The sequence below is a fragment of the Porites lutea genome, chromosome 4 (genome assembly GCF_958299795.1).
Source record: "Porites lutea chromosome 4, jaPorLute2.1, whole genome shotgun sequence".
In the NCBI taxonomy this organism is placed as follows: Eukaryota; Metazoa; Cnidaria; class Anthozoa; order Scleractinia; family Poritidae; genus Porites; species Porites lutea.
In genome coordinates this window covers 29,285,398-29,297,616 of record NC_133204.1, presented here as the reverse complement: position 1 = coordinate 29,297,616, position 12,219 = coordinate 29,285,398, and the positions used below count along the sequence as shown (strand labels likewise).

The 12,219-nt window shown below is 38.9% G+C and overlaps 1 protein-coding gene across 1 annotated transcript; it reads left to right on the top strand.

Annotated features, from left to right (window-relative positions):
* Positions 1 to 9,541: 9,541 nt before the first annotated feature.
* LOC140933231 (beta-1,4-galactosyltransferase galt-1-like) lies at positions 9,542 to 11,858 on the top strand. The gene has a single exon (XM_073382750.1). It carries the CDS (start codon positions 9,635 to 9,637, stop codon positions 11,231 to 11,233), a length of 1,599 nt encoding a protein of 532 aa, XP_073238851.1. The 5' UTR covers positions 9,542 to 9,634; the 3' UTR covers positions 11,234 to 11,858.
* Positions 11,859 to 12,219: the final 361 nt, after the last annotated feature.

Below are 12,219 nucleotides of genomic sequence, written 5' to 3'. Positions count from 1 at the left end.
TATTCAGTCATTCAACTTTCTCTAAGACTAACACCGATGGGATCGGCACTAAGTGTACGACTAAGAGTAGTTTCAGTCTTGCAGAGAATCAAATAAAGGGAGTCAAGAAATGTAGGGACCAAGTGCAGGTGTCCGTTTTATCGAGTTGTCCGTCTTAGCAGGGGCGGATCTAGGGGGAGGGTGCAGGGGGTGCGCACCCCCCCCCCCTGAGATGACCTGCAAAAAAAATATATATGTGTGGTTTTTTGGTGTTGAAGTAGAGCAAGAGACGAGTGCACCCCCTCCTAACAAAAAACCTGGATCCGCCCCTGCTTAGAGAAGTGCCCGTTAAGAGAGAGTCGACTGTAAATCACTAAGCTAAACAAACACAGTCTGGGAATATAAAGAGGCCAATATTGTGACATGCATTTTTGTTCCGCCCAGTGGGAAAAGAAATCAAGTTTCTTTAGTGTAAGCAGGGAAGGAGCAAAAGGTGAAGATTTTCTCGGATTATTGCATTAAATTTAGCCTTTTTTAAGGACAGGCTTAAGAGACATTAACTACATTACATGTAAAAAATGGTGATGGTCTTACACAACCATGCGGAAAATTTGAATTATATTAATTAATGAGAAATGGTAGTTAGGTATGAGATAATAGATTTACAGGGACATAAATTACGATTTAAGTTGTAAGTAATCCTAAGTATTTAAATGGAGTTTTATATTCTTAAATTTGAATCACATGCTTCTAGTCACATGATTTGACATGTTTTAGCTAACCGTGTAGATGTTGTGGTTCAATTTTATCCTTGGTTGAAATTTTATTTCCCTTTGTTTTAAAGTCATTATCATTCATTACCATATCCTAAAACAAAAGGGAAATAAAATTTAAACCAAGGATTAAATTGAACCACAACATGGACACTAGATATTTATGGTAATGTGAAGGCAGATTTACATTTGTTATACCTTTGTCGTATGTGTTGCGTATAAATAGGCCGACGACACGGATCGGATATCGGATATATTTAGCAGGGACAAAATCGCGACTCGCACTCGCAAGAAAATGTCGTGGGGAAGTGTATATGTCAGGATATCATTCAGGTTCAGTGTGGCTTTATCATAAGCAAATTACATGCAACGAAGTTTTTCCATGTAAATAAGCCTAAACAAAGAAGCTTTTTCCAGTTTTAACAACGATGAATTGAATTTAATGTCAGTAGATTGAATATGCAAGCCGTTAACACAGTAATCACGGCAAGTAAATAACCTCTGTTTTAGATCGGTTATACGCTTTTGAGACTTTAATCGGTCTTGACTGTAAAAAAGCACTATTTTTTGAGCAACAAACAAAGCAAAGGATATAATATTGATGTTGTTTAATTTAGCAGAATTCGTTAAATTGAGGATGAAATTCACCACGAAGAATTATAGTGACGGAAGGGAATATGATTGTGATGATACTGTGATGGGCGGGGTAGCTTCATTGAAAATTGTAGGTTTTGCAGATCGTTGTCAGAAGTGTTCATGGGATAATGTGTGGAAACACCTTATGGGCAGCTCCTACATTACTGGATAATAGCCCTTAAAGAAATTCTTAGAGAAGTGTTGCTATTCAGGAATTTTCCTGCTTTTGTTCATGCAGGCCAATAGTTTAAAATCGAAATAGAAAATGTGCATGACATTGCACTCGAAGTCCTTGTTTGTATTTGTATTTGTAATTCTTCACTTTAGCACATAATTGCACATACTAATATTGATTAAATAATTGACTGTAGTACCGAAAAAGAGAGGGACCCACAAGTTGGTTTACTAATACTGTTCCCCTTGCTATAATTTTTATTTAGGACCTGAAGCCAAGGCGAGCCTGCTTAGCTGCTAAGCATTTAAACAACAAACTTTTTATTATTATTAATAGTATGACATACACCTAATTGCAACAAGGTTGTCATAGGAAAAAGCAAAAAGCAAAAAGTTAAATAGGAATTAATTAGCACGTAATTATCATAGTTTGCAACATTCTCAACACAAACGCTTATAGTTGAATATTAATCACGTAATATGAGAGAAATCATTTGCGTCAGTTTCTTGGTGTCATTCTAATGCAATTCGAGGCTGATTCTTCTAGCGAATTTCAAACGTGCTCGAATTACAAAGGTAAATCAGATAACTACTAAAGAAATAATAGCTCCATTTTTTTCAATAAATATAGCCTGGGGTAAATTCCAGGAAAGCGACGCGTGTTTTAGATTAGTGCTAAATAGAAAAGCCAGTCTGCGTATGGTTTGCAGTGCACAACACCATCTGATCACAACTGTCAAGCAACAAATCAGGGGCGTAGGCAGGACTTTTCATCGCGGAGAGGGTAAGGGGGTCCTCCGCCAGTTCCTCACCTGAGCCACAAACCAAGCTTCGTTTGTCAGGACATAATAGATTGGCGACTGAAAGTGCGACAACTGAGACATAACATTGCTCGCGTCAATTTACCTTTTTCTTTTTCGAATTGTGCGACTTCTGTTGATGGAGAATGTTGGCTCTAAAATGACTATGGCGCCTGTCTATCTTACAGCGCGGAATTACAGAATTATCTCTTGTTATTGTGAATGAATTCTTAAATAATTGTCAAATAACTAAAATACGCAAATATAAATCACATGGCTAATTTTTTCCTATTTGGCTTTTTGCTTTTTTCTATGACAATATTATTGCAATTAGGTGTATACAGTATGAACTACTAGAAATACACAAAGTACACTATCTACATGTAATAATGGCTGATACAAAGAATATTTAGGTACTATTACTACTATAAAGTAAGAAATAAGATTTTTTGTATTTTTATTCTCACTACCACGGCAGAATAACTGAAACTTTTCCCATGTACTTTCCTGATCGGCAACTTGTTATTTTAATTCGTAAGTTTCTTTTCTAAAAGGAAGGATAAGTGCATTTATTGCGACAGTTAAATATGTTGCTCAGCGAAGACTAACATGTGGTAATAAACAAGTAATCGTCTTTCCTTTTCCAAAATCCTACAATATTGAGCCCCTTGCTATAATATTTATTTAGGGCCTGAAGCCATGACTAGGCTGCTTGGCTGCTGAGCATTAAAAAAAAAAGGTAGACAAACATTGTGCGTTTGGCCAGTGTAAACGCAATTGTTTGACGCTTTTTTGCTGTTTCAGATGATGTGACTAACAAATGATTTAATAAAAAAGATTGAAAGGATACTGAACAATACTGACACATATAAATAATAGCTGTCGACACATTATGAAATACCCCCTTTTGCTACTGATTGCATTTAACTCTTTCTGCGTAGGTTAACACAGACTCGACTAAGAACATTGTAAACATGGTAAAAAGTTAACCCTTCTGAAAGGTTTACATTAGAAAGTGGATCGGATAGGATAACCCCAGTGGGACCCCATCTCAATCGATTCTAAAGGAAACAGGGAAAAACAATAACCAATTTGGTTAACCTTTCTCGGACGATTGTTCACCGTCCATTTAAACAGGGCGTCTTTAGCTTGTTGATTATTAAAATAGGTCGTGTTTTATTAAGAAAAACGCGACAAAACAAACAAGGCAGCAAATTTGCGGTTTCTAAGTTCTTATACGTCTCTACCTATTTTGACACCTGTGTTGAGACTGTGGGACAACCACTCTAAAAAGCACGCTATTAGTATCTTTCCACGGTTAGAAGTAAAGAATTCTGGTGAGTGGTAGTGAGATATAGTTTTCTTATCAAACGGAGATATTAGATGAAAACAACTAGTGCACATTTTATTTTGTGGAAGAGTATGTGAAAAGGCACTTATTGCTATATGTAAGTATATTTAAACTGAGTTAGCTTAAACTTCAATACATTATTTTTATATTTATGTTCAAATATTTTTTATTTTCTTTTTACACCTCGATAAACAGGTGTCGTTTTTAATCGAATCTCGTTGAGATAACTGTCTCCTATTCTATTTGTTAGCGTCAAGTTTTCGCGATCTGTCGTTAATGTCTTATTACAGTTTAAATTTAAAATGATCTGCTGTAGCCACAAAGTGCCAATTTAGCCCTGCAGGCCAAAGTCTGATTCATCCACTCTTGGAGCCATTTGCGCACAATCTAAGCGTAAACAGTCCCATCAGTCGTCTATTGTGTAGCCCACGCTGGGACTCATTTCGCCGGGCCCTACGTAATAGTACTGTATTTTATTGACCGAAAAGGTCCCATTTTAAGGGCTGAAACAGATCTTCAGTTTTTGATTTACAGGGCAGCTTTTCTCAGTGTACTTAACGAAATAGTAGTTTCTCAACTTTCCTCTACTAGCATTTTTCAATTTCCAAGTGTTGAACCTACAATACGGTTTAATCAACATTTGTAACACGAAGTTTAACGAGCATGAATGCAATATTAAAGTCAGCTTGTCATTCTTTACTTTTTTTATACAGCTGTTTTGCGTTTCCCGAGTCTTTAGGGACCTTAAGCAACGTCGACGACGACAGCAGTAGAAACATCACTGAAAAAATGAATCTGCGTCCTTTCAAACTTTACCACGTCTATTTGGAACCGCTCAATTCGTCAAATGTAGGCGACTTTCCCTGGAGTTGAATTCTTAAGGGCTTTATCCACGTTCAAATAGAGAAGAGAAAATTTGCGGTAGTATGTCCACGTCCTCCACAAAACGACGCATTGGCAGGTTTCATGTCGTAGTCGTGCGTTGGACGAGTCAAGAAATGTGCTAAAAAGCGTGATGCAGAGGAGTTGTTTTGCTCATAAAACCAATTGCTTTTTGACGTTGTCGTTGCTTAAGGTCCCCTTTGTCGACCTTTGGCTATGTTCACAGTCAAGTCACCTGTCTCTAAGACGGACACCTTTGGTCCGTCTGAAAGAGAGTGAAATAAAGGGGGTCAAGAAAGGCAGGGACCAACTCTAGGTGTCCGTTTAACAGAGGTGTGCGTCTTATAGAGAGTCAAATAAAGGGGGTCAAGAAAGGTAGGGACCAACTCTAGATGTCCGTTTAACAGAGGTGTGCGTCTTATAGAGAGTCAAATAAAGGGAATAAAGAAAGGCAGGGACCAACTCTAGATGTCCGTTTAACAGAGGTGTGCGTCTTATAGAGAGTCAAATAAAGGGGGTCAAGAAAGGTAGGGACCAACTCTAGGTGTCCGTTTAACAGAGGTGTGCGTCTTATAGAGAGTCAAATAAAGGGACTAAAGAAAGGCAGGGACCAACTCTAGGTGTCCGTTTAAAAGAGGTGTCCGTCTTATAGAGAGTCAAATCAAGGGAGTAAAGAAAGCCAGGGACGAACTCTGGGTGTCTGTTTTACCAAGTTGTCCGTCTTGTCCGTTAAGAGAGAGTCGACTGTATACCGGATAGGATTTCGCCGTGCCGACACGTGCGAAAATCTACCCAATATAGTATGAACAGCAACGACACAGAACTGGAACAAGTCGTTCACACTCGCCAAACATCGTGCCGGAGTGGTTGACCTCCCACGTGAATATTTACTTCCATCTCAGTGGATTCCAGTCCTCGCTCCTACTTATTCACTTCCTACGGTCCAAATGCCTAGCTGTTCACACTGTACCAAAGTTTGGCACAGTGCCATCCTGTTCCAGGCGTTCAGATAGTAGAGCGCGGAGTTCCGATGGCCGGAAGCGAGTTAAATCGCACGCGTGGAAAACGAGGGGGGGAAAGGAGCGGAGATTGAGGTGAGACAAGAAAGAATGAGCCTAGCTCATTTTCTCTTAGATGAGAGCAATACCCTCCCCTTCCCTCCCTAGGTCTCCCCTCGTTTTTTTTTTTTCTCGTCAATTTTTCGCCCGCGCTCAACTATCTGAACGCCTTGAACAGGCTAGCACAGAACCTATCCGATATTTGACTCTACACTTTCGAGAACACCGCGGCAGCTTCTCTCCGTTACAGAATCGCGCCAAAATCAACTTTCTTATGTGTAAACAGAAGCCCCGTCTGGTATGGTTTTTGTAACAAGCTATCCAGTACTGTGTGAACACAGCTTTAGGGACTGATATCATCAGTCGAGATCACCTGGAGACCAGGCGTTGAAACGCGCGTATTTTGCAGGTGTCAACTCAGTCTCCAGACTGTTTATTTACTGCTAATCCGTTAGGACTTTTTTCTTTTATCTGTGTTAAAACAACATTATATAAAATGTTTCAGCAATTCCACAACCGTTGAGTGGTGCCGGATCTGCCAGTTGTAGACCGAGATGAGTACAATAACAACTTGTATAAAATATAACACAGCAAACTGATCCTTACGGCAATGCGATGAACAAGTAAACAAAGGAATAGTCTAAAACACAAAATATATTTAATTGGGCAAATTTGTTTTTGTTCATCGCCTTGCCGTTAGGATCAGTTGCCGTTTTATATTTTATAATACTAGGAGTAATCGGAGCTTAGAAGAGTGCGTTCGATATGTTTGTAAGGCGTACAGGTAGCAGTTGAGGAGGAAAGGTGGATGGTTATTGCGATAGATTAAGCCCGGTTTCCATATGATCGCTACGGGAAGTTAAGCAAAAGGCTATTTTGAGCGACAGAAGCTGACCAGAAGTTGGCTTTTTGCATTCTTCAGTGGCTTTGTCCAAATTTTCGGGCAAATCGTCTCTATAAGAGTAAAGATACTTAGCAAGACAGGGCCTCACTTCCGGTTGACGTGCGTGACTCTAAAAAGCCGCCTAATAGATCATTTACATTGTCACGCAACAAAAAATAATTGGAAACCGTCCAGTGGAAGAAGCCAAGAAAATGAAATGTTATAAAAGACTAGTTTATAAACAATTTGTCCAAGTCTCAGGTCGTTGTGGCGCACAGTTTCTGGGTTATTTTCTGAAACGTTTCACGCTTCCTTTGTAGAGTATGGAGACACCACATTGGTGTACCGTTTTGGTGTACTAACATGGCCGCCGGAAATCAACCAAAAAATCTGGAGTTCAATTTTTCTATAAAAGCTCTTTCGTTTCACTCGAGAACTAGCATACGTGAGTATAGACATATCTTCTAATACTTGAAATGGTTATACTGCTGAAAATCAAGAGGAGAGACTTTTTTCAACGAGACAGCATTGCTATTTTGGTGCGACGCACTGTGAAAAGTCGGAAGTTCAAATATATATTTTTATATTTTTTCGCGTGCAACCCTAAACGAGACCTTCACGGCTAAATATGATGGCGTTTTGCCCAGAACACCCTAAATGAGACCAAAATCCGAAATTTTCACCCCTAAGCGAGACGACGAGCTTCCCCACCCCTTTTTATATGCGGAGCCCCCCCCCCGGGGTTTCGCCGTTTAGAAAAAGCAAGTTGAAAACATATAATTGGTTTTCAACACACAAAATTATTCTTAAAATATTCTTAACTGATTTCGCAAATTGCAGTCTCGATTTTCTTATAAAAATAATTCATATATATATTAAAGAAAGTGTTGCGGGAGTTCGGAGTTGTGTGACAACACTGTACTCAAGTTTATACCTGTTTATATTGACACCGACATCTGTCTGTAAATTTTATTAAAAATATGCGCGGGACAAAAGGAACAAAAAGTCAATAGTTATCACATCTGTTATAATTCTAGTGGCCCGCTCGCATTGCCAGATGTTTAATTAAAATTTCCTTTTGAACGGTTACCAGACAGGCTAAAACGACTCGAAAATAAAACACTTGTAACTTAAAAATGGAGTATCAGGGGGAAAAGATCAAAAATATCTTTGAAAGCGTAGTCTTACAGCCTTATGGGGTCTGTCGCCTTTTTATAATTATTTTTTATTGACATACATTTGCAAGCATGAATTTTAATTAACTAGTTTTGAAGTGTTACAGTTGAAAACTGAAGAAAATGTGATAGTGACTGAAGAGACTCACTAGTCAATAAAATTAGCCATAAACCCATTTTTATTTCTTACAAAACCAAACTGTAGCCTTAGTTTACGTTATAAAGCTAAGTGTTATTCGCCATATATGCATTTGGGTAAGGTTTTCATATTTGATTAGCGATTGTCAGTTGGGCATATAGTAAAATATCGAATGGAGTGGACTGGTAAAATATGGACTGGATTGATAAAACATGGAGTGATAAAACGTAGAGTAATAAAGCATGGAGTGATAAAACACATGGAGTAGTAAAACGTGGAGTGATGAAACATGGAGTGATAAAAAATGGAGTGATATGATAATAAAAATTTACGACTCCACGTTTTAGCACTTCGTGTTTTATCACTTTTTTATTACTCGTCACTTATTTTTTACAAAAGAAAAGCAAAAGTTTGTATGTACTATAGAACAAGGTGCAACTGAAAGAGTTGTCAAAGATCTCATAGCGGGAGTCCGTAAAACGAGCCAGAACGGACGGCGGATGGCGGACGACGAACGGCGAACGGTGGATGGCGGAAATAATAAATCAATAAAAATCAATAAATCAATAAATGTATAAGATAAATATTAAGATAGACAAAGAAATAAGACAAATGAAGCTAAATGAGTAAAAAATAAGAATTTAAAGTATTAAGAAATAGAGTATGAAAATAAGTTGTGACATCTCTGGATCGTCGGAGGGAAGATAGCTGAGAGTGGGCAGTTATGGGGTTCGCTCGCATGCCACTTCCTTCCAACTTTTGGCTGGGAAGAAAAGATCTGTATTTTCTGTCGTTTCAGTTTGCGAAATTCTTTTGCGGTATTCAAGGTCCGCGCCTATGTCGAAGAGAATAGACATGAGATGCTACGCTGATGATTATTTGACCGGGAGGTAAGTTAATTTTTGCGGTATCTGTATTTTTTTATGTTGGCTGTTTTCTGCAGCTATTCTCCACTGCTTTAGATCTCTTCTGGGTCCAAGGACTCCGACAGCAAACACATATCAAACAGAACTGACTTTTAATAAAAGGTGGAAAAGTGGGCTCGGCCTCTCGCCTAGATTCAAGCCTTTTTGAAGAGGGGTGAGGGCTTCAAAAATTAAGACGCTTTTTTCAGTTTCCAAACTGGCACTGTCGAGGCTGACCTTCCTCTGCAACAGTTCATGTATGCAAGCATGCAACTTACAGCATGTGCTTTCTAAAAACCAAGAAGAATGCTATTCCTGACTGTTGCTAGAAAAATTTGATCAGTGATGGTACGTTTGCTACTCCGCGAAGAGGAGAACGATGAGTAGCAAGGTTCTCACAAGGTCAGAAGGCTGGCCATAAGAGACCGGATTTCTTCCACTATTAACATGTGAATTATTGAAGTAATCATTCCATAATTCTATAACTGTTGTGTAGTTCTGAAGACACAAACTCCGGAGATGCGGAGATGTCACACAGCTACTTGTATTTTTAATATTTTGAATTCTGTTTTTATTTATTTTTCTTATTTATTTATTTATCTTATATATTTATTAATTTATTTTTATTCATTATATTCATTATTTTCTGCGTTCCGCTATCCGCCGTCCGCATCCGCCGTCCGTTTCCTCCTCTTACAGACACCCGCTGATAGCCGCAAATGAAGTTTGCCCCTGAAGCTTTTAGGACTTTGCGCTTTTTAAAATAGATGCGCTTGATAAGAGGCCTTTCTTTGTCAATCAAGGCCTATCGTGTCAACCTGCTGCGTATATCAAACTCTAAATATTGCGTGACCATTCCAACTTACTTCGTGTAAAATCATGATCACTTTCGTAAGGTGTGGATGTTTCCGCGGATGTCTTCCCTACAGACGTAGAAAACGTGCAGTTTTCGCGATTTTAGCGCTCACTGGCCTGTTTCTTATTCTGTATTTTGAAAATTCCGCGATAGAGCGTCAGCAAGCGACAAGTTTGGACGTCGAGAAACGCTCGAAGCAGGAACTACGAGACAGACTTTTAGCCATCGGAATTCTGACAAGTAATGAACATTACGGGGATAACTCAAACCGAAATAGCGACCACGACCGTTCAAATTTTGGTGCTGAGAAACAGTTGCGCCTGGAAGGGCCATCCATTGGAATTACGGGCTACGAACATGCAAAGGATAAATCGACTCGAAGCAGTGACTTCGGCGACAAACACTTACCTCTTAGCTATAAGAACAGAAAGGTGAACAACACGGTTTCAGATACCGCGCAAGGGACGGCTAAAAAACAGATTAAGTACGATTGTCCTGAAATTGTAGAAAAGCCAACATTTCGCGAGATTGTCAAAGAGGCGATGGTGTACTCGGTGTGGTTTGACGATCGAAAATCGCAGCATTTTATACGAATTTTGTTGCTGTCCTTGAAAAAAACCGTTCCGTCGCTAACTTGCCTATTTAAAAGTACATCAAAACAGGAAACTTTTGCCGTCGAAGCCTCGTTCTATGAGCACAACGAAAGTTACCAACGGCGATTTGCATACTTTATAGCTTCCTGCGTTCTTCCACAAAGTCTAGACAATATTCCATGCTTTGTGAACATTTCTGCAACATTAGCGGAACGTAGCGAGAGTAATGCGATGGTCTTTCCAGTTCGTTCTATCGGTGATGAGAAAGGCAGAATTCAAAAGAAATATGGCATTTGTATCCCTCCTGTTCACGGTGAAATCTCGGTTGGAAAAATTATTGAGTTTTTAGAACTCACGCAGATTTTAGGCGCTTCACATTTTACATTTTATGATTTATCAATGTCTGAAGGTGTGCGAAACGTCTTGAATTATTATCAAGATCTAGGTTTAGTGAGTGTCTTGCCATGGAATTTACCCTCGTACATTGGAAAACACGATTTGCACTATTTTGGTCAACCATTAGCCATCTGGGAGTGTTTGTTTCGCTCTATGCGAGATTTCGACTTTGTTGCGTTTCATGACTTGGATGAATTCATTGTACCCCTTCGCCATGAGAACATAACCGCATTGTTAGAGTACATTCATAAAGAAAACCATTGTGGACACTGCTTTGAAAGCGTCCTTTTGGATCCTTCAACGGACCAAAACGGATCACATTTAATGACACAACGCGTTTTCCACCGAACAAGTGAAGTGACTCCATTTTACACCAAGTGCATCGTAGATCCGCGGAGAATATTCGAGCAAGGAATACATCACATTAGCAAACCCATCGAAGAGTTCTATGAGGCCGATAAAGTTAATTGGGAAGTGGCGCGTGTCTTTCATTACAGAAAATGCCACGATTCACGTGCTGCGCATCAACCTAGGTGCTCTTCTTTCATTGTGGACAAAACTATGCAGAGATTTGGAGAGAAACTGAAGTACAATTTTGAACTGAAAATGAATATTATACCTTTTCATTTATAAAAAAGCAAAAAACTGTTTATAATGGAAGCAAGTAAATTTAAGCCGCCCTGCAACTGACCGTGGCCGGAAAATATTCACTCTGACCCAATCGCTCCTTGGAACAAATAGCTTTCTTAACCCGCGCTCGAGGGAAGGTTTCACTTTTTTCTACGAGCTGAGAAATGTAACATTTCATCAGCCGATAAGCAAGAATTGTAAATATACATTTCTTTCGCGTGTTACCAAACGAAATTAACAGTTGTCACGCGATCTCGTCAACTAGGGTCATACTCGATATTTCACACTGTTACGCTAATTTTTTATGCTCAGCAATTTTCACTATTTATATGCTCTATATAGCGCCCCACCATCACTAAGATTCTCTAAGTAGCCTGAGAAAACAGCCGACATTCGGCGACGTTACCCCTGCCCCTGGTTTCCCTGGAAACCAGTGGAAGCTTCTTGATATGTCGGCTGTTAGTCTCAGACTATTCTCTAAAATGCTGCCTCATAATTTACATGATAGGAAATCAAGAAAAATCGGCTCCTCGTAAACCAGAGTAGACAGGTTAGCGTAGGTGGCAACAGTGTAGAATAAACTGCTCTTCTTTTTTTAAAATTATTAATTAAAATTGTGGATATCGTATATTGTAGTGTTAGCAATGCCACGTTACCTTCTCTAAGACAGTCATGTGTTTTGCTAATTTGTAACCAGGCCTGGTTTTTAAAGGGCAAGCATTCGGTGGTTATGAAGTTTTTGTAGAGATAAATAATAATAATAATAATAATAATAATAATAATAATAATAATAATAATAATAATAATAATGACAATAATAATAATTATTATTATTATTCAAAACTCAATGCAGGGCTGGCCCTATGGCAAAGGGCTGATTTATTATAGGCCAATATTTTGGCTACCAAAATTAGCCTTCCTGAGGGCCAGAACTATACCGAGAGAAAATATCTTTTAATGGCCACCCACGCAAACGTTCTTAAGGGTCT